The following is a 26,446-nucleotide window of genomic DNA, read 5'->3' as shown; positions in this document are numbered from 1 at the left end:
TACATAGCAAAAAAATGGGCAAAAGGTGCGTCTAGCCCGTTTAAACGTTAAAAGAAGAATTTCGTCTGACCTGAACTCGGATTTTGTTTCTTACTGGAGTTACTGACGAGCGGAGTAAGTTACTCACAAAGATGAAGTACAAAGTAAGTGACTCTTCAGTCTTCATTCAAATGCGCTATTTCCGTAAACTAAAATCGGAAATCAGTCATTTACTATAAAATGTGTAGAATTTACATGTTTATTGAACTTGGGGTGGGATTTCTATGACTTTTTAAAATGAAAGCACAACTGTTCTTCAACTGTGATAGATAGATAGATAGATAGATAGATAGATAGATAGATAGATAGATAGATAGATAGATAGATAGATAGATAGATAGATAGATAGATAGATAGATAGATGTGTGTATTATTGTATGAATGTTCATTATAAATGGGCAAATTAAGTAAATTCAATGGAGGATGGGCTTCAAGCATCCTTCCCTCTTAGAACCAATGCTATTTCACTAGTTAAATATTGGCTCCAGCTCTGAACAGCAGTAATTCGTGTGTAACCAACCATTCATTTATTGGATGGCTGGTATGATCCGAAAGCAAAGTGCAAATCACATAATTTGTTACAACCATGACACAAAAGCACTTAAGCTCTATTGTAGCGAGACTGGTGATAAATGATGTGATTTACACTCTGCATTTTCAACTCAAGTTACCCAGAGCCACTTGAGGATATATGGGGCCATTCATTAGCCCAGTCTCCAGCCCCTTTTCCAATGTGAGCCTCCCTGCGATTATGTAATGTGATGTTTTAAAGCAAACAGCATGCATTTTTTTCAGAGTAACAGGGTTGCTGTTATACTGAGTGTTCCTGGTGGAGACAGAAAATAAAACCACTCCAGGATTTTATGTGCATGTCCATGTTTGATTTGTGCATAGATTGCCCTTTACACTGCTGGGACTGTTTTCTGAGGGTTTGTTTTATAGATGTCATTCAAAAACGATGAATAGACTAATTAATGAACTCTTTATACTTCTACTCATATGGTATTTTGATTGTTATTAACATTAAGTATTAAAGGAATCATTCACCTAGAAATGTTTTACTACATTTTTTATTTTTATAGTTATTTCACAAATTATTGCTTCTCTCATGAACATGACATGAAAGCTGGGGTGAATGTCAAGATATTAGAACACTTGGAATGTAGTGCATGAGTCTTATCACCCCACTTTATACTTTTATGATGCTTATTTCATAATTGTATAGCTTGACAGTCTCAGGTGCCATTCACTTTCATTATATTAAATATTGCATTTTTAAACAAAATTAAGCTACTTTTTGTGTAAAACAGACAGCGATTTTAGCAGTCTTCCTTTAAAAAGTTTTATCAGCTGATTCTGGGGCACACCGAAAGAATGTCTCAACTTTGGCCAAATCTGTACTTCCAGCCTATGTGCACACAGCGTGGGGCAGCTTTTCATTCAGGAGAAACTTGGCTCTTGGGTGCGATTCCCTCCCATTTGCATAGTCTTTGAGGCTTTCAGCCCTTTGGGATGATTTGCTTCCTACTTTGGAAGGATCGAATGGCTCTTCCTAAACGGAATGCTTTTGTCTGCTTCTCACTATCTGGGGAATGTGGAGTACTTGGCAAGACACGGACTGTTAGCACATATCAGACTGTTTGGATTCCTCTACAGTATCTCTCTCAAATGTACTTCAAAGTATTTTACGCTCAACAAAGCTGCATTTATTTGATTTGCGATAATAAAGTAATAATGTGAAATATAAATAAAAATGAAAATAAATATGTTCCATTTTAATACATTTACAAATTTCAGAAGCCATTACTTCAGTCATCAGTGTCACATGATCCTTCAGAAATCATTCAGTCAAGCTGATTTGGTGCTCAATAAACTTTTTACAGATTACATAATATTTAATGAAAAGTCAAAAGAACAGAATAATAATAATAAAGAAAAAAATAATATTTTAGTAACATTGTAAATGCATAATATTTATTTTTAAAGAAATAATTCTTATCGTCATATCTATATATAAAATGTTTTTATTAATTATTATAATATATGTTACAATATTTGTATATATTTTTTCATACAAATAAAAAATAAGTAAATAAATACATTAATTAATAATAAAACACACACACATAGATAGATAGATAGATAGATAGATAGATAGATAGATAGATAGATTTTTTATTAATGTTAATATAAAGTCATTATAGAAAAACATTATGCATTTATTCCTTTTGATTTTGGAGAGAAATATTACCTATTTCACCCCATAACTTCAGAGGTAGTCACATTAAAACAGAGCAGATTTCCATTTATCTCCTATTGACATTGATAGATCCTTTATTTTGCTGGCATTTCTGAAACTTTTAAAGCATCTTTGCCTCAGAGACTGGTTTACTTTGTGGAGTACCTTTACCACAGGGTATTTGAGGGTCAAGGCCACAGGGGCAAACTGATAATGCTGTTGTTGTTTCTGACGCAGAACGACTGATGTACATCACTCTGAGTGCCACACAGGCTGTTCTCGGTTCACGGTCTGATAACTAATCTGTCAAACCTAACAGAGTGGAGAGACAGCTGATGTCCAAACTTCCTCAGTCTAACCTGTCCTCAAGATTAGAGATTACTTCCACCAAAAAAAGTCTTTAAAAAAACAAGTTTTCTCAAGTGGTTCTTTTTGGGTATCAAGAAAGTCCCTCACACAGTCCATGAGGTGAAGTACTGTTCCTAGTTAAATATTAAGTTCCTACGAGGGCAGTTTTTCCACCTTTGGAGCATTGAAGACACTAAACAGGCCTCATCTTTCAGTCACATGGTCCACATCTTGACGTCACTCATCACAAAGGTCAGTCAGAACGCAGGCCTGTCGACGTCAGTTATGTTTTCCAGCAGGTGTGAGAAGATACATAAAACACAGATAATCCCCAAACAAGCAGACCTATTGACTCTTATTAGATTTCAGAGCTCTTGTAGCCTGTTTTTAACAGACATTGAGATCTGGGAACAGTTTTAGACTGTTACGCCATAGATTTTCCTTCGGGAGAACACGAAATGAGAGCCGACCACTCCTTGAAGCACTCAAACTTCTGCACCCTTCTTTCCTGCTTTCTTTTCACTCTTATGTAACTGTGGCACAAATAGCCTGACAAGCACAAAGAACTGATTAGGTGAAGTAAACCTACTGTTTTTTTCTTCTTCTTCTTGTTCTTCTTCTTCTACTTTTTCTTCTTCTTCTCCTTCTCTCTCTAGGCTGTAATTCAAGTCAATGGTTTTGTTTGGAAATTGACATTGTTCTCAATGTGTCTGAGGAGAAAAAGATAGTGGGTTGCCTCACTGAAATGAAAATAAATGTGACATATAAGGTAGAGAAAGGTTAAGCTGTGATTTAGTGACTTATTTTTGTGTGTTAGAACGATAAAATTGTAGTTACCATCAGTGATTTCTACGGGACAGGAAAAACAAAGATCTCTCTCATTCCTATAATGGAGACCAAATGAAACAAGTCTCCTGATTCTCAGAATTTAGAAGTAGATAAATGACCTAAGCAATCTCACATGCATCTACGGTAGTTTATTTCCACCATGGAATAAAAAAATAATTTAAAAGGTAAATGCAACTTTTTATTTCTAATTTGTTTTCTTTTTCTCTCACAATGGAAAGCTTATATCTCACAAGTCAGACTTTTTTATATCTCCAATTACTGAATTTTCTTTTTAGAATTGTGACATATCTAGTGTTTTGGAAACATTTGCCAAAATAGTCACTCAAAAGTGAGAGTTTTCGATATGAACTCAAACATTTCTCATCAGATTTGTCCTAATTATAAAGAAGACATAACTATATGGATAACCTAATTATCTAAACCATATTAATTTTATAGCTCTGTACTCGTCTCATTTGCATTATATCTATAGAAGAATTTTAGCTGATGCTGAGACAAGATTGATAATGCAGCAGAGAACTCAATGAAGAGCAATAACGTTTATCTTTAGGCGTGTGGGAAGTTATTAAATGTAAAGGAACTCACCGAAAGGTCTTTCAAGTTTAAAATCACTTCTAGTTTCCATCTATTTGAGAACACTGGCGTATGAAGACTTTTGTGTGAGTGAATGTGTGTTTGGTTTGTGTGTGTGTGTGTGTGTGTGTGTGTGTAGACCTCATCGTGGTGGTATTGTGCATAAAGAACACTTCTCAGCAGACATTCCACATTCCCCAGGGTAAGAACAAGGAATATTCAGAGAGCAGGTCTCAACCAGCGATCCACAGCACAGCTCTGCCCTGTTTGAAAGACATGGACAAAGAAAAGAGATGATTCTGAAGGAGCTGAGAGTCCTCCTGCATAAACAGACATGGGGGGGGGGGGGGTTGCAAAGATGCATCAAAAAAGGAACTGTGTACCTTTCAGAACCATACTTAGATGTTAAGGAGCACATATCCTGCTAATATTCAGATTAGTGCTCGACCGATATGTGAAACACAAACTTTATTCTTCAAGCTTGGATTTTGTGGTTATATTCATGCATCAATGCATGAACACAAATCTTTAGAATTCAGATCATAATTTTGGCAAAATAGCAGACAAACTAAAAGAAAGCCAACAGTCTGTTTGCCTCGAAGTGTAAACTATTTGAGATTGATGTAAAGGAGGATAGATTGCCTTTTGTGGTGATTTAGAGTGATTATCAGTCAATGGTGGGATGGCAAACTGTCAGATAAGAGGAACTTTGACAGCTGCAAACAAGGGAAGCAAATAAAGGTGATATGATAGTGTGTTTCCCTTGAACTTTGTGACTTCTCTTTACTTGTAATCATCACTATTTAGACTGACCGCTTCAGCTGTTCACATAATTGGAAAATTCTGTATGAATTTGTCATTAATTTTACATTTTCTTCATGTGTTTAATTTAGTCAATTTTATTTTATTTTAGAAAACAAGAAAAAAAAATGTGTTCTATTTTTGGTCTTTTTATATATTTTCATAATCTTTTTTTCCTAGTCAAAATATATACTTAAAACATTTTGATTATATATTTTTGATATAGTATTTATACTTTTTACAAAATCGAAAATATATAAAAATATTTATATAATATTAACAATATATAGAAAAATTGCCAAAAGTATTATCGGAAAAATACACACTTTTGGCAATTTTTCTATATATTGTTAATATTATATATAGTTATAAATCTATACACCATAAACTATCTTTCCCTTTTACATTTTTTTTAAATGTAAATTTTTTGCTTTGTGAGCTCACTGAATAAATAAAAGGTGCAGTTTTTTCTTGTGCTGTTTTTTAATCTTGTAACACACAGTGGTTTCTGATGACATATGTTTTTCTGCTTCTTTTAGACATGTCAGCGTGAAACACGCTTGCCCTATTGACCCAAAATGCTTTGAAAGTTATTTACAGCAAGCTCATGCACTGCTTATCTGTTTCGGACCACTACCGAATAAAGTTCTGGGTAAATTGCCCCTCAGAAAGTCCCTGATTGTGGGGTAGTACTTTTTCAAAGGTTTTGCAAACTTTCAGGGGCGGAATTTGGGCGCTAAACATGTTGATTGGCTGAGTTCACGCAGCATTGTGATTTCAACCACCATTTATTTGGATGGTTTTCAAAATATTACTGTTATTGTGTCATGAAATGTAGTTTTTAAATCAGTACTCCGAGCAGTATCGATATTTTAACGTTTCTGTTCTGCATTCCTCTGATATTATTACCATTCCGTAACCGGTTTGGGTGGAAGAAATACTGGTTAATAACGTTATTTTTTTAAAAACAATATTATTTGCCTAATAATAATAATAATATAATAATAATAAAGTATAGCATTTTCTTTACTCAAAAAGAAAAGGAAAAATAGAGATCTAACGCTTAGTCCTCAGTTGGGCAGGGAAGGCTAAGCATGCTGGTACTTGAGTGTCGAATGCACATGCACCAACGCCGAGAAAAAAATGGCAATTTTTGCGCTGCGTCATCAGGCCTAATTTGGTCTTAATCCGGCCCTGAAGGCGGTTCATTGTCATTGAGACTCTCCTATGATGAGTTCACAGCTGAGCGGACATTTCACTCGTTGGCTTCAGTCACATTTGCATATGCCGGAGTCTACTGGAATTCGTGATTGGTTGACAGCAAATTTCAAATATTAAATGGAACGATAAAATAATGTTATTAACCGGTTGTCGGCCATTTCAAATTTTCGATTCTGTTCGGAACTATAAAATTTGATTTCGTTTCTGGTTCTGTTCCTGTCAAAATTTCGTTCGTTTCCGGTTTCGGAGCCCTGTTTAAAAGTATTTCAGGCGAGAATGTAGTTTTTTAAAACTTAAATCAGCAGTTTATTTAAAAAGACAGTGCCTATTTAAAAAATGTGTTTCGCCGATGTTAACTAATAAATACTGATATCAAGACCCTGATGTTCTGATGTAAGGAACAAGGTCAAGTCAACAGCTATAGCATTATATTTCTCATATATCAGCTGTATGTTTTGAAACTATTTGTTTTTAAATCTATTTACATTTTTACAGTACTTATTTATCATTTATTTCATTTTGAGATGCCAAGCTGAACACAAGCTTCGGGCTGAATTTCTAGTTACAGCAAGGCTTGTAATGACAGAATAAATAAGCAAAATAAGACTGTCTCTTTGATAAGCCACTAAGATGTTAAACTAGGTGTTTATTGCACTGATTAGATGTGTAAATGTCATTACACCCCACCTACAACAATCTGGGTCTTTTTTTCAGTAATTATGGTGAAAGGTTGCCAGTTTTTGGCCACCACAAGTCTTATTATGTCCATGCCTACAGCATTTGAACACCAAATCTAACCACAGAATTGTGCAACTGCTCCAAAACGCTAGTGTGGTTTAAAGGTGTTAAAGGAAAAGGCTGTGCTTTATGATTAGAGTTTTTGAGGTTGTCATGTTGGCTGGACTCTGTTTGGTGTGTTTGTTAGGTGGTTGGTGGGTGTTTTTTTTATTTTTTTTTGCTGGTGTCATAAGTCATGTTGTCAGCTTTAGTGTGGGCGATCACTGATTCACAGTGCTGAGGAAAAGGGAGGGATAACTAATACTAACATCACGCCATCACTGAAATGAGACAACTCTTTATTTTGTGTCCCCTCGCAGCCTTTTATGTATTGGTCAGATGCAAAGTGAAACCACTTTAACCCCCCCCCCTGGTGGGAGTTTCCAGAGTGTCAGCGTTCAAACCATCAGATTGAAATCAGATTTTACTCTCATGCACATGCTTGTGAATATTCTGCAACTACAGATCAATTTGTTGCATTTGTTTTACACTTCTGATCATTGCATTGTCACAAGCTGCTATTTGCTAAGTTTATTACTGTCACTGAAGTTTCTATATATTTTTGTGCCAAAACTGTTAAATCTTTTGTTTATTATCAATTGAATCTCACAGTATCAGACTACCAGTCAATAATATGTTCAGGTCGTATTCAACACAAAATCAAAAGAAATAAATTAGAAATTATGTTTTGCTTAATGAAAATGAAATCTATAGGACATATATTTAAATGTTTTGTATTGTGACATTATTTTCATGACAAAAACATTTCGACCCCAATTCTCACTAACATAATCAATATTTATAATAATATAGGGAAAAGAAATTTGGAGGTGAAATGTTCTTAAATTATATAATTTCACACAAAAAAATCACAATGGTCCAAAATAGGTTTGAATATTCATTAAGCACAATGTTATTTAATTGTTATTTATTATAGCTTTTTGGATGAAATATGACCTGTTTTCATGAGATGTTAGTATTTGCAGAAACTGAATTCAATATATTTTGCAATGGTGATATCAGCTACATCATGCTATATGACAAATTAAAAATCACTTTAATTCATAATGTGTTACGTAAAATGTTCTGTAAACATCCACAATCTCTTTTTATGCATGTTCTAGCTTTTAGTTGTTCATGTGTAACTTACTGTACATCAAATTAGAGCATTGATCAAGCACTATTGTGTTTTGGCTTGGGGCATGAATTATCGATCACGTTTTGCTGCTATTATTGTCACCGTCTGTTTGTCAAAGGTGGGTTAGTTGCATGTAAACTCACATGCAACTATCTTTTCTGCCAAAACATGACGCATTGCATTAAGATGTCAAGACAGACAAACTAGCTCAAGAATTATCTAAAGTAAACATAATCATAACCAATCCCTTGAATGTCCCCTTTGTTCACCACACTCTAGTTCATTTAGTGCAACAGCCAAGTTGAGTCATCAGGTCTGTATTAGAGTCATTATGGTAATTATCTTCTATATTTATTTGAGTGAAATGAGGGTAAAAGGTGCTGGTTCACCAGTCCTACCCACACCACCCTCCCTCCAGGGGAACGTTAAAGTGAGCTGGCCTTAATTCTCACACCACTCCATTTCACTGGAGGAACACACCACTTTTCGCAAGGTAGGGGGTTTGCTTATTGGCCGAGACCATTTAATGATCTTTGTTTACACAGTGGTTTTTTTTTGTACCCTGAGGGTTTCGATTTCTGCAGTTTTTTGGTGACTTTGGCAGCATTGTTGGGGGAATTTTTCACTAGTGTTTTGACGTGCTCATTAACTTACTTTCATAATCAGCCTTGATGATTTTACTGGAGTAATGCCAAAAACCACAAAATGAGAGTGTACTTAAGAAGCAGGGAGGTTCTCCCATACGATAGTAATTTTTGTTGTGTAATGGTTTTAAGTTCTGTGCAGGTTAGCACGTATTACTCAACAGAGGGTTTATTTTACAAGCACAAACTGTCTCGCCACAAAAAAAAACATCTTCATTTAGAACCGAATGAGTCATGAATTTCCCAAATGTCTCTGAGCGGAGAGCTGATGTAAAGGCATTGGTCCAGGTGTGGATACGAGAAGCTAAAATTAGGCACCCTACTCGCACCCCATCCAATTTTAAACTTAGCCATTCCCAAATACATCAGTGTTTTAAGTGTTTTATTTTTAAGTGTTTTATTTTGAATTTCAATAATATGAAATATCAATAATGATGATTTTTTTTTTTGCAAATGTGTGTCACTCTTGCTCATCATTATAATATATAACATTAATTATATTAAATTAAGCATTATTTGTGAATTTAAATAATAACTTTGTCCTGAATCAGTTTTAGTATCACTGAAATACTATTATAACTCTTATTAATAATTTAAATGTTTTTATTTTCATTTTTTCATTTTTCTTTCTAATTTTAGTCAGTTTTAGTAATTTTGGTTTTGTCCTTTTTATTAGTTTCTTTTGTTTTGTTTTTAAATGTCTGTATTGTTTTTATACATTTGTAATTCAGTTTTAGTTGTTTTAGTGAATCAAATAAACTAAAAGAAAATTAGAAATGTTTTATTTTTATTTTTAAGCAGATATCATGGTACTTTAAGTATTACTTTTTATTGTAATTTCAGTTAACATTTAAGTAACCTTTATAATTTTGGTTTTAGTTTGTTAACTATAATAACCCTTATTATTTATATAATACCCTATTTGTAGTCAACATTGTAAATTTGAGGTGTTGCACCAATTGGTAACTTCTAGACAGTGAGAATTATTTGCTGGGCAAACCTGGACACATCTGGTTCTTTCCATGTAAAACACCAGTGTTTTATAAAATGGCCAAACGTTTTATGAGAGTCCATGAAATACCCTACATCATGTAGCTTTACAGTTCAGTTACGGATCACTTTCAGGAAGTCTTTTCAACATTTAAGTGTTGGGCTTTCCCAGACCATCAGGACAGGTAGTGTGTCGCGTGTAGTGGGGCAAGAATGAACCGCTGATTAGATCACTTTATGATGAGGCCAACATCTCTGTTTAGGTCTGTTGCCATGCAGTGAGATTGCAGATTGAGTTATCACAGTCATAAAGGACTGGAATTTATTTTGGATGTAGATAACGCATATTTTCTGCCACAGTCATTTCTAAAGTCTAAGGTAGATGATGGCTAGTTTAGGGTGGTCTTACAGATCAGGGTTTGCTGTAAGATACATGTCAAATGTTTTAGAAATGCAGTACTTCTTCTAAAAGTGTTGCACTGTAGTTGTATTGAAGTTAATTTCTTCTTTTTGCATGGAAACTTTGCACAAGAGGAAACATGTATTGCTGTGATACAATAGTGAATGCTTTGAATGAAATATTTCCAGATCAGTTCTGCTTACAGACATCACATTGTGTGTGTGGGTAGATGAGAAGACCAAAAAATGGTTATCACATATATATTTAGTATAATAGTATAATAAAAACTAGTTAGTGATGTTTACTACGGCTATTGACAATACCACTGCTCATAATAAGCATTAGGGCTTTTTCAAAGTGTTATAATAATGCAATCTCATTAAATGTAATAAAGCATCAGTTTAAAGTTTGTACACACTACAACTAAACTTGGAAATAAAATTAAGTGGTTAAGTGATTCGACTTAAGATTTTCTCATGCATTGTTTAATTCTCTGCCTTGTTTCCCATTCAGTGAATTCTTTTTTGCATTATTTTTGAGCAAATAAGCCTTAAACAGTCTGAATGCTAAAAGTTGAACACCAAACGCTCCTATTAGACAATGGCATTGGTGACCCTTAAAGGTCATGTTCTTAAGCTCACTGTATTAGTGTGCCGTGGTTCTTTGAGCAGGGGATGTTGTCATGCCCTAATGCGGGTGACCGAGGCCATGAATGTTAGACAATAGCCATGCGACCAGACGCCCAATCACAGATAATGATGCTGTTCAAACAGGAAGGTTTGAACGTGGGAACTGGTTTACTTAGCATTGTGGGAAAGCAGACGAAGGCACACAAAGTCTGCTAAGACAGAACCCAAAGAAAAGCTGAGAGACACACTGCTCAAAGTGAAGATAATGTTTGTGTTTGGCCCATGGGAGTGTTATTGATAGGCTGATATTTTGGCCAAGATAAAGCAATTTCTGCCAACCACTAAATTACATCCCAAATTACCAAATTAGAACTGAGTTTTTACATTTCCAAATTAAGGCATGTTGTTAGAATTTCAATGTAAGTGGAACTGAAGCTTAAGAATCTCGTTTTTATCAATATATGTCCTAAATGTTTACAGTGGTGCTGTATGATTACCATATTATTATCATAAAGCCTGACATATGAAATAATAATAACAAAAAAAATATTTTATTTTTAAATGGAACTGTTTATTGAACCTTTAAACGAAATATTTTAAAAAGTCGTGTTTTATAGAAAGTATTGTATCAAATATGATACAATAGGCTTTTGAGGGTTAAGCCATTATGAAAAATAATGGTGTAATTTAAGAGAAATAAATTAAATCTAAATCTAAATCTAAATTGCATTTATTTTCTGTATTTTTTTTGTTGAATATCTTAACTAATTGATTGATTTATAATAAAATATGTTATATATTTTAAAAATGGGAGTGTCATGTATTTAAAATTACAAAATATTATTAGAATTTGAAAAATAAATTGAATGTAAAATAGGTCAAATATATTTCAAAATTCATACACACTAAACCTGTGTAATATTGTTTTATAACTCCAATCTTACATGAGAGAATGTGATATGAAATATGTAATATCCTGTGGCCTGGCACAATATGACCTGAATTCTGCCAGCGCTGTTCTGTTTTTTATTTGTTTTTATTTTTTTCTCTCTCAAAGTGGTTTTTAAATGATTGACAGAAAAATGGTTTTCCAGCATGGCCCCTCAAAGAAATATGTTTTGGCTATGGAGTCGTCGAGTGGATTTTCTGATTATTTGTTCTAGTCCAATGTAGATTCGACTCAGCCAGACGTTCAGTTTGAGTTTCAGTTATTATTGAGACGCAGTGGATGAAAAAGCTTCTTTTGAAGGGAACTCCCAGCAAGCCACCAAACTAAACAGATAGAGTTACACAGATGTTATTTAGACATCTAATTGTGACATTACAGGGAACCGCTTTATATTGCAGCCCACAAGAACCCGCTGAAAAAGTCCAAAAATCACTTTATGTAATCATATAATATGCCTAGATCATGCCTCAATGATTGTCATAATACTGAACAAATCATATTATGCTGGAGCCAGCTAGCAGTTATGGTGAGAATTTTCTCATGCAAAATCTGGAATGTTAAACGCCTTAATGAGTGCAAGCACCATTATAAATTATTGTATGTTCATTCTTTACAGAATTTAATGGCTAAAGCGCTATACGACAACGTCCCGGAATCTCCGGAAGAGCTGGCATTCCGGAAGGGTGACATCCTGACTGTCATTGAGCAGAACACTGGCGGTCTGGAGGGATGGTGGCTCTGTTCGCTCCACGGCCGCCAGGGCATCGCACCCGGCAACCGCCTCAAACTGCTTATCGGACCAATGTTTGAAGGACAGACGCCTGCATCCCCCTCCCCCCCACAGGGTCACGCCCTCCAGCAGAGGCCACTCACACCTCAGGGTGTGTACCAGGTGCCACCGTCCCACCAGAGCCCACAGGGACAGGGCATCTACCAGATCCCTCCATCTAAAGACGTGTACCAGGTTCCACAAAGAAGCGCACTGACTGTAGATGGGACTCCCAACAAGGTAAACTGAACTACAGCAAAGATGTTCACTTCTCACTTTATGATAACACTTGTGGTGAACTTGTGAAATATGTTGACAAGGTCAAAAGTTCATCTAGGGTAGTGCTTTAATGTGCATGCACTACATGCTTTTGCTCTTGCTTTTTTTTGGATGGAATGATGGAAAACTAAATAGAGGAGATCAGGCTACTGAACAAGCTGAGAAAGTGTATGTCAGTGGTAGGAAAGGGATTTTTGTGTCATTCTTAAAAACTGTCAGCTTATCTGGCAGTTCTCAAGACACAAAATAAGACTGCAGGATTTGGGCCAAAAACCCAAGTCATATTTTATTATTTGTTTCTTACTATAACGTTGTTTCAGATATTTACTTTTATTGGAATATTAAATATTTCATTTTAAAGAACTGCAGTATGATTAACTTTACATTTCATATTGCGGATGATAATCAAAAGTGAATATTATTGAGATTAATCTGTTTTTCCAATTTGCCACTTCAATACAGGCACTGTGACAGATCTTGTGTTCATAAGCTTAAGATGAAAACATCACTCAGGCAAACTCATAACACTGAGGTCATGTCTGGGATCGTCGCTTTAAAGTAGAGCTTCTGTTTTTGACATTGAGAGTTTAGGGAGCTACTAGTCTCTGAGATCAGGAGTGCTCGGTTGGTCCACCTTAAATGATCATGGATATAGGGACTGTCTTGTCTGCAGCGAGGTTTGTCTGGCTGGTTTGTCTGGTGGTGTTCAGAGAAATGGCACACCTTGTTTGTTGGTTTCCTGAGGGTGGCATAACAGTTGACCAGCTCTTATAAGAGTGAGGTAAGAGGGTGTTCCCACATCTGTAAATGCAATGTTCAGTTGACGTTCCTCTGACATCAAGTGCATTACGAAGGTGTGGCATAGTGGAAAGTGCAACTGAAGCAACCATTTCCTTCCTGCTCTCACTTCCTGTGCTGAAAGTAAAAGTGATCCCCGTTTTAGAACTATTGCTGTAAATGGTGATGCGATTTTGATCAGATTAGTGTGCAGTTTAGATTTTCCATGTCGATTGTTCTTCATTGCTGCGTCTGTGTGTGCTTACTGGCAATGCAATCCTGACCTTCATAGTTCAGCCAAAGAAGTTCGAAATCTAGTAGAAGTTCAAGAGCAAACAAAGAAATTCATGTGACAACTGATAGATGACATTTAATTTGCATTATGTCTACCTTTACTTTTGTGATTGAATAATATAGTATAACAAGTAATATATAAATAATTTTTTGCAGGCCAGCCATATTTGACCTGGGAACCCCTGTTTACAAGGGGGGGGGCGACAACTCCAAAAAAGTAAAAAAAAAAAAAAAAAATATCCAACTTGTTTTGAGCAGTTCTTATACCCTAGGAGTAAGCAGGTTTTAGTTCAGTGTGACAACATTAACTGGCATTTTCGGACAAAATGTCAAAAAAAAGGAAGTCATTTCTGATGAGGAGGGTTAATTTACAGAGTATTATTTTCTATCATCAACAAAAAGTTTAGGAATTTTAAAAAAGTTTAATGGAATTTTAGTTTTTTTTAGACTTGCCAAACAAATAATATATGAGAGCTCTAAGTTGTCGTCTTGTAATTATGGTGATTCTGAAACAACATGTTTCATACTAAGTCTAATTCTAGAACTTCTAAGTTCTCAAATGTTTCATTTGAATCCAGAAAGTGTCTATTTGTGCTGTAGTACTGTTATGCCTGTGGTTGAAGTGTTTGTTGCTGGCACAAAACAGGATTTGGGCACATAATGACACACTGAAGGTTTGGTTGCTGAAGTCTGGTTTTTTCGAGGAGGGCGGCTCTGTCCCCGCCTGACCTGAAGAGTACAGTGATCCAAAGCTGCTCACAGCTGCACTATTCATGCCAGCCAGAGCCTGCCTCATGCAAGGGCCATCTCTGAGATTTACACAACCACACAATGTCCTTTACACAGCCGGGCCTTATGGGTAGAGATGAGATCTCTCGTCCCATTGCTGCCCGCGTATTGTTGACACAACAGATTGATGCTGTTTGTGAAGTAATGAATTTTTTGTGACTTCATACACACAGTTGTACATCCATATCAATGAAAATTCGGAGCTTCGACATCTGCAGACTCGAGTGGAATGTTTTAGATTTTTTAGATTAACGTTTCTTTATGAGTCACATAATAAATCATAATTTTCTGCCCACTCTATGGGCCGAGGCTGTTTGTTATTTCCACTAACTAGGTTTTGTTCTCCTCTTTCTGCCTATATCTCAGACGGCTAGTCCACGTTTTTAGTTGCATACCTCAGTCTCCAGGAGACATCGTAAAGATTTATTGGAAGTGTAGGCCGATCACATGCCACCACACCCTGGACAAGATCGCAAAGTAGTAGAGCATTATTTGTGTGACTCACACTTGGTAGTTTCTTTGCAACTAGATTTGTCTTCCTCATTTCTACTAAGCATTATATATATGTGTATATATATATATATATAATTAATACATGAATAATTTTATAATATGCAAAATCTAAATGTATTTTCTGTAAACATTTATAATTATTTAGAAGATGACTGTAATATATGTCTGTAATATATATTTAAAACATTAGTTTAGTGGTTTATATATATATCGTTTTTTTTATTAAATAATATAATATTTTTTTTAATAATGTAATTTTAAATTGTATACATGTATACATAAAAGTAAAATTAAATTTACAAATGAATTAAAATGAATAAATTTAATATTTAAATATGCATTGTATTCTTTTTTAAGTTTATATATAAACTATTATTTTATTTTATTTTTATATACATTTTTATTTTACTTTTTTATATAAAATTTTATATAAAATAAATGATGTAATTTAAATGTATTTTTATTTAATAACATTGTCATTTTTTTATTTTATACATATATAAACATACATATGTAAATTTATATAAATTATTTTATATTAACCTTTATTTAAAAATGTATAAAATTTAATTTCATATAATATGTAAATAATCAAATAATCATTTTATTTAATAGTTTTATATATTTATTTTCTTTTATATTATACATATGTACACACATACATAAAATTATTCTAAATAAAATGATATTTTATACATAGATTAAAAGTCTGAATTATTTATTATCTTTATGTAATGTGAATATTCAACATATAGTTATATACATATATTAAGTTATTTGTCACATGCCCCTGTGATCTGACCCAGAAGAGATGCCATGACCTCTTTAGTGTGAGACACATGGCTGTGTTTTCCCTCCTGCAGAGATAACAGGAAATGCTCAGGGAGAGGTAACTTATTTCCTCATGCATTTCCCACTAGACTTTTTCTGTTTTTTTTTTGTTTTTTTTTATTATTGCTGCTGCTGCCTACTTAGGCCTACTATTAATCAAAGAGAAACTGCTGGAATGAGGGTCACTGCATAATTGATGCATCTCATTTAAATAATAACCCCCAACCCCTCTCTCAATGCGCATCTATAAATCACTGGGTGAGTTTGAATGCTTCCATGTGATGTAAAATTAATTATGGCTCCTTGCATTATGTTAATACTCCTAAATTAGCAGGAAGTCTTTGTGCTTTTCAGTTTCATGGCCATCATATGGGACATCCCTAAGGGTTTGAAATCTAATTGCCTTCGTTGATGAGTTCAACTATTAATAGGATGGAGCTTTTTCAGTCACAGGAACAGAACAGATGTAAAGGGACTGGAGAGAGAGAGAGAGACACACAGCAGATCAAGTTGGAATATTCAAGATGATTCTAGAGAGTTGTTTTTTTTATTCTTTCTTCCTAATGATCAACCAAATGATTTTCCAGCTCTTTTTACTTGTCAAACGTGACTCAGAGCTGCTCAGGGAAGTCTTTGTTTACTCGAACAGCTTTCACCTAAACGCTGCATACCGACACTCTTATGTCACGCTGCGTTTTCAGCGCTGTTATTCTCCAAGGACAAAAAAGAGGCTCCTACAGCAATTAGGTCGGTCTCAGGTTCAAAAGTGATCCGGACTTAGTCACTAACAGCCAGTCAGGGTGTAACGGGATCCGGGGAAGGAGTCACCTGAGCGGGAGAGAATGTTTGCCTAGAGGTCACAGTTCACACCTCACACTACCACACATTTACTCATTTCCGATTAGACCCTCCAGGTGGCAGAGGTGTAATTTGGGTAATACTGGATGGATTTATTCATTATTTTATCATATTTGCATAAAATTAATAAGCCATATGATATTAAAATTAAAATATCATTTGTTTCCTACAAGTGTGAAACTGATCAGACCACTGACGTGCCCCATTCTCCATTTATTCCCACTTCATTTTCCCAGGATTCCTAGGAAGCAGTGATTTATTACTGATGGGAACAGGCCGGGAGATCTGGGTAATTGGTGAACTATGCTGAACCTGCAGTTCCATAGTGCTGATTTATGAACAGGGATGCGCACCTAAATTCACAGAGTAAAAATAAAAGTGTGACGGTCCCGCTTATGAAAACCATCTGGACGTTACCATCTCTGGAAGACCGTGTGTCTGGAGGGGCGCTTTATATGAGTGCGAGTTGTCGTAGAAAGACATTTTTCCAGTTTAAGGCAGCTTGGATAAATAGATAGTGGGTTTGGGAGTTACCAACCTCGCTTATGAAGATACTGCAGTTCATATGTCCTGCATGCCACAATTATTGCAGAGATAGAGAGAGAGAGAGAGAGAGCGAGAGAGAGAGAGAGAGAGAGAGAGAGAGAGAGAGAAGAGAGAGAGAAAGAGAGAGAGAGAGAGAGAGAAAGAGAGAGAGAGAGAGAATACGAGAACAGAAAAATTATTCCTCTTAAAGAGGCTTTGTGTTTTGCTTAGTTACATTCACACATACATTATTTACACATAATTATTATTCTATTGTTTTATATTATTTTTCTAAATTATATATATGATATAAATGAAAACTCTAAATCTGTTTTTATTGAACATTTATATGATAAAAAAATGATATATATGATATATATATATATGTATATATATATATAGTTTGTATATGTCATTTTACATTCATATAATTTAAGAAATAGAAAAAGGAAATAGAAGTGTATGTATGTATATATATATATAATGTATATATATAGCAATTAGTGTAGTATAATTATTATAAACTATATTTATAAACAATATTTATAGATTATCATATATATGTGTGTTTTTATTTAATATTTATGTTATTTTAAATCAAATAAATATATAATGTAATGAAATATACTGTAATATATAATAATCAAACACACAATAATGATATAAAATAAACACAAATATATTATAAACTTTTAATGCTTAAAGTTTTAAGTTGTCCACTTTGCGTGAGAAAAATAATTTCTATGAGTTTCTGCCTATGTAGAGCATCCCAAATCAATGACTTGAATCAATGAAGTTTCAGTTTGGCTGGAAAGCAGCTGTCTTTGTAGGTGGTAGACTGCTTGGCGACCCACTAGTTTTTGGAACAGATCTAGAGTCTCTCGGGCTGGAAGCAGTATGGTTCCCATTTTCAAGACCTGTAAGTGACCCGTGAGTGTTCTTGTGTGGTGACAGCGGTGTGTGGTGTATTAGCGGAGCATTTAGGACGAGGAGGGGGCAGAGTTTGGAGAAGAACGAATGGAGACAAAGTACATTCCAAAGATGCTTCTGTTTGTCTGCTGCAGAAAATGGATATAGAGCATAAAAGATGTAAAGAAAACTGGAGGAATATAGAGAGAACTGGTAGATTCAAAATGTACAAGATGACACAAATATTAATGTTCGGAAGCGAGAAGGCATGTGAGACAGATTACTCCATTAGAGTTTCTGTTTGCAGTTGCATTAATCTAGTCACGTACACAATGCACCATATTTCCACCGTAGCCATTTTGCAATCTGCCGCAGTATATTCTTGCTGAACAGCTTTTTGTGATCAAAAAATGAGCTTAAATGAGGCATCATTTTTTACTTTAATAGAAAACAGTATAATATTAATTCTAAAAAATTATATATGAATTGATTTTTTTGCATTTCTAAATGTTTTTTTACTTTTTATAAAATTATTTTTTATTAATTTATTTGTATTATTTTATTTTAATTTTTTTTATTATGCATTACAGGTAAAATTATTAAGTTGTATTTATTTGCATATATGCATATGTATATATGTGTGTGTGTATATATATATATATATATATATATATATATATATATACACACAGTATATATTTTATTAAGTAAACATTTGAATAATATTTTTTATTATTATTATTATTTTTTTTTTTGTAGAGTGTTTTCAAGCTCAACTTCTCCTAAGTCAATAGCACTTTATATGACATATTTCCATTTTGGCTCCAGCTTTAACGTATGCATTCTTGTTTCAGGTGGTGACCCCAGTCCGCGTAGGGCAAACATACGCTTACAGTCCTGCGTCAGATTCATCTCATGACCTCTACGATGTTCCTCCAATTCGTCCACAGGGGGTGAGTGTCACTATCAACAACACATGTACTCATATAGATGTCTACAAACTTGTATTTACGTTTTAAACACCCACACAGGTGTACGATATTCCGGCAAGCAAACAAACTGGACAGCACAACATTCCTAGATCCCAGGGCCTCTATGACACCCCTCCTTCCCAAGACCTGCGATCAAAAGGACTGTATGACATACCGCCAGCATCACAAGGGGTATAAGAATCCTTCAGTTCTTAAGGTTCATTATGATGTCACGAAAAATAGCACATGCAAATTATGAGTTGTTTAAAATGTTAGCATTGTAACTTGTACCACATATTTTGTGCTACACCATCTGGTGGTTAATAAATTTGATTTTGCTTCAAAATTGTTGATGCAAACAGTCAAAGGTGTCAAAACAAATTATAAAAATATATTTATATGCTGCCCAGTATTTATTTTGTATCATTGAGATACTATTATAGTTATATTAATATTTTAAATTAGCTTTAATTTGATATTTTCTTTATAGTATTTATATTTTATGTATATTTATGTCTATTAGTTTATTAATTATTAGTTCAGTTTTAATTATTTTGGTACTTTTAGTAAAGTTTAGTATGATTTTATATAAACTAATTTAGTTAAACTAAATAAAAAATTAAAAATACTGCCTTTGCAACTTGCTGAAAAAGTATTTATATTTTGTTTTGGTAAATGTTTATTTTATTTCAAGTAATACGTTTTTTTTTATTGTTTTCGTTTTAGTTAAATATAATAATCCTGATGCAACCCTTGTTCTTTGTCTTGTAACCGAACACTATTATTTCCCAGAAATTTTACAAGAAATAAATACTCCGATTTTTAATACTTTCCCCTGGTTAGCAAATTAAAGCCTAGGTTGCCAGCAATGTTGGAGTCAGAGTCAGAGTATTATTCTTAACTCTGCAAGGAGGTCAAAACAGAAATAATTGTGCTGAAGCCCCTCTTAAGTTTCACCGCTACTCCTGGTGAAATGTGGTGCAGTGCCTTGAGTTAGTTTGAAATAAACTGGATGTATGTGGAAGTCTATTATTAAAGTCGTGTTTAATTAGGGTTTGCAGAAACCTGGACTCACTTCGAAAGATATGCTTGAGAGAAATCACTTACAGGCCGCTGTGTTTATTTACTGACCAGTGTCCTGTTGGTACGCCCCATGTACTCCCATAACGCTGTCAGGTCAATGCCAGGTTTTATCCTTTGGCTGGATAGCAGGATTTTCCATGTCCTATTCAGAACTTCCATGAAATTCAGAACTGGACTTATTAGGCTGTCAACGACTCAAACATATTGAGTCTTATTATCGTGCTTATTAGTTGTTGTCAAGATTTCCAATTTTTGAATTTCCAATTTAGATGCAATACCTTGAAAAATATTAAAATGCAATACTATTTTCAATACCACAGGGAAAGGTTACACAACATTTCATAAAAATGCAGTGCACAAAATAAGCAGTATCTAAGTTAATTTACTAATGACCATAGAAATAATAATGATAATAACAATGTAATTGTACCAAAATGCATCAGTTGTGAAACCATTCAATTTAATATTGTCATTATACAGCTTAATTTAGTTCATTGTTGATTAAATGTAATTTAACAACAGTGCAGATGTTATAAAGTTCATCAATTATGAAACAATTCGATTCAGCTGTAAAGCAGCTCTACAGAAGACGAGTGTGCTCTTCAGTTCAAGTCACTGTTGTTTCAGTTCAGTTCAATAACAGTGTCAATGCTGCAAAGTTAATCAATTATGAAATAACTTCAAAGTTAGCTCTACAGAAGACAGTGTATAGTGTTTGGCATAATAAACCTGAGCAATGGCATTGTTAAACTGACCCAAACTGAGCAAGCCAAAGGCAACAGTAGCAAGTAACCAAACATGTAGCAGTTGTCAGCTGGCATTGGTGTATCAATATTGCAGTAAATGAGTACTTAATCCAAATTCTCACTCCCACAGGTGTACTCCACACCACCTTGTCATAATAACATTGCGCAAGACGAAGGGAATTATGACTTTCCGCAGCCTTCGAAGCACAAGCAAGAAGGTATATATGATGTTCCACCACAGTCGCTCTCCAAAGCTTCACCATGCTCCAACTACGATTTCCCTCCCAGCTCTGAGCCGATGTCCCAAAAGGGGATGAACGGCAGCGCTGGCATCTACGACATTCCAGCCAGCCAACTTTATGATATTCCACGTGGAATGCCACAGAACCGCCACACTTCCACTGAAAGAGACAGAAAAAAGTCAGTTTACGATATTCCACCGGGAGATACTCGGTTGCTCGGTGACGTTACCGAAGGCGTCAACCGCTTGTCATTTTCCAGCACGGGAAGCACTCGCAGCGGTATGTCAACTTCCTCTTCTTCCGCCGGATCACCTGCCGAGGGTCGTCTAGCTTTGGATCTAGACTCCGCTGTCCAAAGGTTGAGTCGCCTTCAGCATGATCTGGAGTCTTCAGTTTGTGCATTGCAAACTCTTGCAGCATCGCCTCATTGGCGAACGTACAGCTTCATGGAGCATCACACTAATGAGGTCCGCATTTCATTGGAGCGGGTCAAGTGTGCGCTCGCAGATTTTCTCATATTTGGCCGTGGAGCGGCTGCGAATGCCACAATGTTGTCCGATCCAGGAATGCACTCTAAGTTGCGACGCCAGTTGCAACGTCTAGAAGATTCCAATCAGATTCTTCAACAAACACATCAAACTTTAGAAAACAATAGCTGGGCACTTAATATTTTGGCAATGGGCGCCAAGCTTCAAAACAAGAGTGACGAACTAGAACGTTTTGTAATGGTGTCGCGAACGGTGCCTGACGATACCAAGCAGCTGGCTTCAACAATAGGGGGCAGCGCAGAGCTGCTTTTCCGAAGAGCACCAATAGAAGGCATCGTTCACCCCTTTACTTGCACCCCAACAGAGGATGATAGTTATGGAGCCCAGACCAAACCTTTCCCTGTATCACATGACAAAGCAAACATGAACAGCGAGAAGTGTGTTAAAAGCTGGATGGAAGATTATGACTATGTCCACCTACAGGTGAGAAGCACATTTATCTATCTATCTCTATCTATCTATCTATCTATCTATCTATCTATCTATCTATATCTATCTTTTATTCTATCTATCATTCTATCTATATATCGTTGTATCTATCGTTCCTTCTAGTCTTATCTATCATTCTATCTTCATATCTAAAATGCAGATTGTCTTTGAAAAGAAATGAAAAGGGATTTAATGCAGGGATGTATGCTTGTTTTATGGAGTTAGCAGGAAATGTCTATGTAGTATAATTGTTCCAGTTTGAAATAGCACTACTCATCTGAACATTGTGTAGTACAGCTGTAGTGTAATTCTGTTGCATAGAACTGAATAAAAATAATATATTGATATTTAATTGTAATTTTTTTCTGTCCAATTAAATTTTTACTTTCAATAAAAGTGTGTTTATTTTATTGGCTTGTATTTTTTTTAATTCAGTATCATTAAAATTATTGAGTTAAATTAAAAAGTCTTACAAAATTTGTATTACTTTTTTTTTTTTTTTTTTTTTTTTTTTGATTACTTAATAAAATAATTTCCATTTTCGGCCAAGTGCATCCAGAATCTTTGGCTTTGGCCCAGAATTTAAATTTCTGCGCATCCCTAGAAAGAATAGTAAAAAAAAAAAAATTATTTTTCATTAACTAAATTTTAAAAACCATTGCATTGCACAACTATTTGATGTTTTATTAGTGACGTTTGCCAAGTCAGTAATCAGTTTTGTTAGTGCCCATGTTTTTCTATTTGTGACTGGACTTTTACAATGTTTGCATAGCAGACAATGCAACAAACGAAACCATCATAGTATATTATACTTAAAACTAATTTAAAACTAAAAGCCTGTGAAGGAATCACTGCAAACATATGCTTTAAGACACTTGGGAAATCAAATAGGGAATGTAAAAAAAAAAATCAGATTTGCATGCTACAAAATAAGGTCTACAGCACAAAACTGTTTAAAACAGCCCATGTGCTTCAGTCTATTATCTGTTAATCCTGGACGCAGAGATTAGGAACGAGATCCCTTACATTTGAGCATGTTATAAGTGACATGCTGTTGGGATTAAAATCTGAGCACGCCAATCTCAAGCAAAAGGCTAAAAGAGGATAGTTTAGATGCTGCCAGAACAGGGTTTTGAAGAAAATAAAGAAACTGCTTATTCAAATTAAGTTCACAAGACAAATAAAGACAGAGTTTCTCATTTGAATTAAAAAGGGCTAAGTTTAATACCACAGTGGCCTTTGGCTGTTCACTGGTGGATTTAGACACTAGTATCTGCTTTGAAACAAAAAGTTTCAACTTGCTTCTGACTGACCTTTTGTTATTTTCACAGGGAAAAGATGAATTCGAACGACAACAGAAGGAACTTTTAGAGAAGGAGAACATCACCAAACAAAGCAAAGTCCAACTCGGACAAGAGCAGGTAAATGTCATGGTCACATAAACGTCATCCGCTTGTGTTTAAGTCAACAATCGACAGGGAAGTAGCTTATGATTAATGCAGAAATGCTGCATGGCAGATGCTTTATCAACCTCAGAATTAATAAGAATAGAAATGCCAGAAGAATATGACTTAACTTGTGAACACGTTAGATGAAAGAACAGGGTGGCGAAACCATTTGTTTTTTTCACACATCAAATGTAAATGGCTCATCACAAGTGAAAGCTTTTTGTTGACCAAGTCAATTTATAACTCCATCATGTGAGATCTTAGGCAGAGGTCCATTTGTTCATCATATATCAGTTTCAATATAACAGCTTCACAGATGCAGATCTCAACTCTCTCCTAGCACAACCAGCATAGCAAATGGTTCCTGTTGCATGTCAGCTTAAGCCAAGAGAGCTGCCCATATGAACTATAAGATCTTTACACATTCTTCAGCTGTTTTAAAGCAGGATATGTCAAAATCAGGTGAAGAATTTTTTTTTTTTTTTTTCAGAGACTAGTTCTGAGATGGACACAAACTACATAATATAGTTAATTTTATTATTGTAATTGTTTTTTTTCTTTAATTTTTGTATATATAAATATATATATTTTTTTTTTAACTGGTGCACTTTTATCCCTAAAAAATATGGTAGGCATTTAAATATTAGTTATTTAGTTTAGTTTTCGTTTTTTACTGTTTAAAAAGGTACACCAGTAAAGACATGCACTATTTTTCTGTATTTTTTTTCTTTATGATAATAATCAGTTTAAATAGTTCAAACTCAGAATTTCTTTCTCACACTTAACAGCTGAACCAGTTCAAACAGCTCGAACAGGAAGTGATCAAACCGGTAGAGAACGACATCACCAAATGGATCTCCCACCAACATTCAACAGGCTCCTCCTCAGACTCCTCCTCCAGTTTCTCCATGGGAGGCGGAGCTCCGATGTGTTTGCGCGATCGCCAGCTGTTGACCTTCTATGCGGACCAATGTGAACAGCACTTTGTGACTCTGCTGAATGCGGTAGATGCTTTTTTCGGCTGTGTAAAGGCTGGGCAACCTCCACGAATCTTCGTTGCGCATGGCAAATTCGTCATTCTCAGCGCCCACAAGCTCGTGTTTATCGGGGACACGCTGTCGAGACAAGCCTCGGCAGCTGAAGTGGCAAATCACGTCATGAACTTAAGCAACATGCTGTGCGAGATGCTAAAGACAGTCGTAGGCACCACCAAAATAGCAGCCCTTCACTATCCCAACACGGCCGCTGTACAGGAAATGGTAGATCGTGTGACGGACCTCTCGCACTTGGCGCAACAATTTAAAGTGCAGCTCTCACAGATGGCGGGATTGTGATGTCATCAGCATGATGTCACTAACTTCTGAACAAAAACTCATTTAGAAATATATATTTATACACGTATAGATGCATCACTGAAAGTTGTCTTTTGTAAATATTCATGCTTTCTTCCACTCTGTGTAAATATTGGCTCTATATTTTGTGTAGATTTGTTTATATAATAATAATAATGATAATAATATTAACTGTATGAATAGAAATGATTGAGACTTGCGTCTGTAGAGTGACTGTAAACATTGTTGATTGTTTTCTGTATTAGGCACCTTACACAAGTTGTCCTTAACTGCTAATTATTACTGAACAGCAGAACCTACAAAATGGAAATAGTTTGTTTTGTACGTGTGCTGTATTGTGTGACACACACTCTGCCGAGAGAAAACAGTAAGAAACAAAGTAAAAGATTTTTCTGTCTTTGCTATAGAAATGGTTTCCCTTGTTTTTGTTTGAACATTTATGGTAGGTGAAGAATTAAAAACTGTGCTCCTAGTCATATCTTACCCCAAAATCAAAAGGAAATTATATTTTTCTTGATGCCTGTTTTAGAATGATTCATATTTTCTGCATTGTGAACATTTTTTATGACAATTAAACATTTCTCTTCCCATTATTGTTATTATTATGCAGAAGAAAAAAAATTCATTACTGTATTGTAAAAAAAAATGTTTACATCATGGCAGTATTTGTTATATTACTTTTATGCTTATAAAAAAAGGGGGGGAAATCTGAATTATTTTATTAAAGTAAAACATTTAATATTTGTGTTTTTTTATTAGAATGTCACAATGCAAGAAAAAAATCTAAATGCAGCTAAAAATCAATGTCTTCGTGCAAAGATATACATTAATTCCTTTTTTCCTTCTGCTTTGTGGTGAAATGTGACCTGAATATGATTTAATGAGATTCATTCTGCTATCACAGCATAGCTAACAAAGTAAACCATGTTAAACGAACATGAAATCTGGCAGAAACAAGGAAGATGTTTTCCCAAGAGCTTTCACCCCTCCAATAACATAACTCAATGACCCACCGACCCATAATTCCCAAAGAATTATCAGATGATCCAATTTGACAGATATAATCTGATAAAAAAGAAAAGAAAAAGACCTTAGATGTGAGCTTTCCAAACCATCTCTTTGGACCTCCAAATACTTTCCATTCCAGGCTGTAATGAAATGAGCATGTATCATGGCTCGTGTGGGTTAGCGGCGATGATGAGATGCCATACTAAAGGGATCGAAGAGTAAGTCAAGCACGGTCTGAACAGAGTGCCACACCATATCATCATTAACATTAACCTACTGGAACATTCTGAGATGTGCAGTAGGAACACCACATGTCTGCCCAATCTAATTTGGTAGGATTCTTATTACGCCAACTCATCTTTTTTCACCTAACAATGTTTTTAACAGATGCACATGATGATTTAGCGTGGGGCCTGCGGTGAGATGAAGGACATTAGCTCATGCAGCAGGTGCTCTGCGGTTCTGTGCAGCTGTGCAC

At 35.0% G+C, this 26,446-nt stretch overlaps 1 protein-coding gene across 1 annotated transcript; it reads left to right on the top strand.

Moving 5' to 3' along the window:
• Positions 1-25,550, top strand: LOC132104003 (enhancer of filamentation 1-like). The gene is made up of 7 exons (XM_059509140.1): positions 1-143; positions 12,214-12,606; positions 18,996-19,094; positions 19,173-19,304; positions 21,072-22,154; positions 23,492-23,581; positions 24,397-25,550. The coding sequence occupies exons 1-7, from the start codon at positions 132-134 to the stop codon at positions 24,940-24,942; spliced, it is 2,355 nt and encodes a 784-aa protein (XP_059365123.1). The 5' UTR covers positions 1-131; the 3' UTR covers positions 24,943-25,550.
• The last annotated feature ends 896 nt before the right edge of the window (positions 25,551-26,446 follow it).

The sequence above is a fragment of the Carassius carassius genome, chromosome 25 (assembly GCF_963082965.1).
Source record: "Carassius carassius chromosome 25, fCarCar2.1, whole genome shotgun sequence".
Taxonomy (NCBI): domain Eukaryota; kingdom Metazoa; phylum Chordata; class Actinopteri; order Cypriniformes; family Cyprinidae; genus Carassius; species Carassius carassius.
Note: the sequence above shows the minus strand (reverse complement) of the source record. Positions and strands in the feature narration are given on the sequence as shown.

Excerpts from the sequence above, each read along its gene's own strand:
- LOC132104003 (XM_059509140.1), top strand. Across the intron at positions 22,155-23,491 it reads ATGACTATGTCCACCTACAG|GGAAAAGATGAATTCGAACG; the intron begins GTGAGAAGCACA and ends TTATTTTCACAG. Across the intron at positions 23,582-24,396 it reads TCCAACTCGGACAAGAGCAG|CTGAACCAGTTCAAACAGCT; the intron begins GTAAATGTCATG and ends CACACTTAACAG.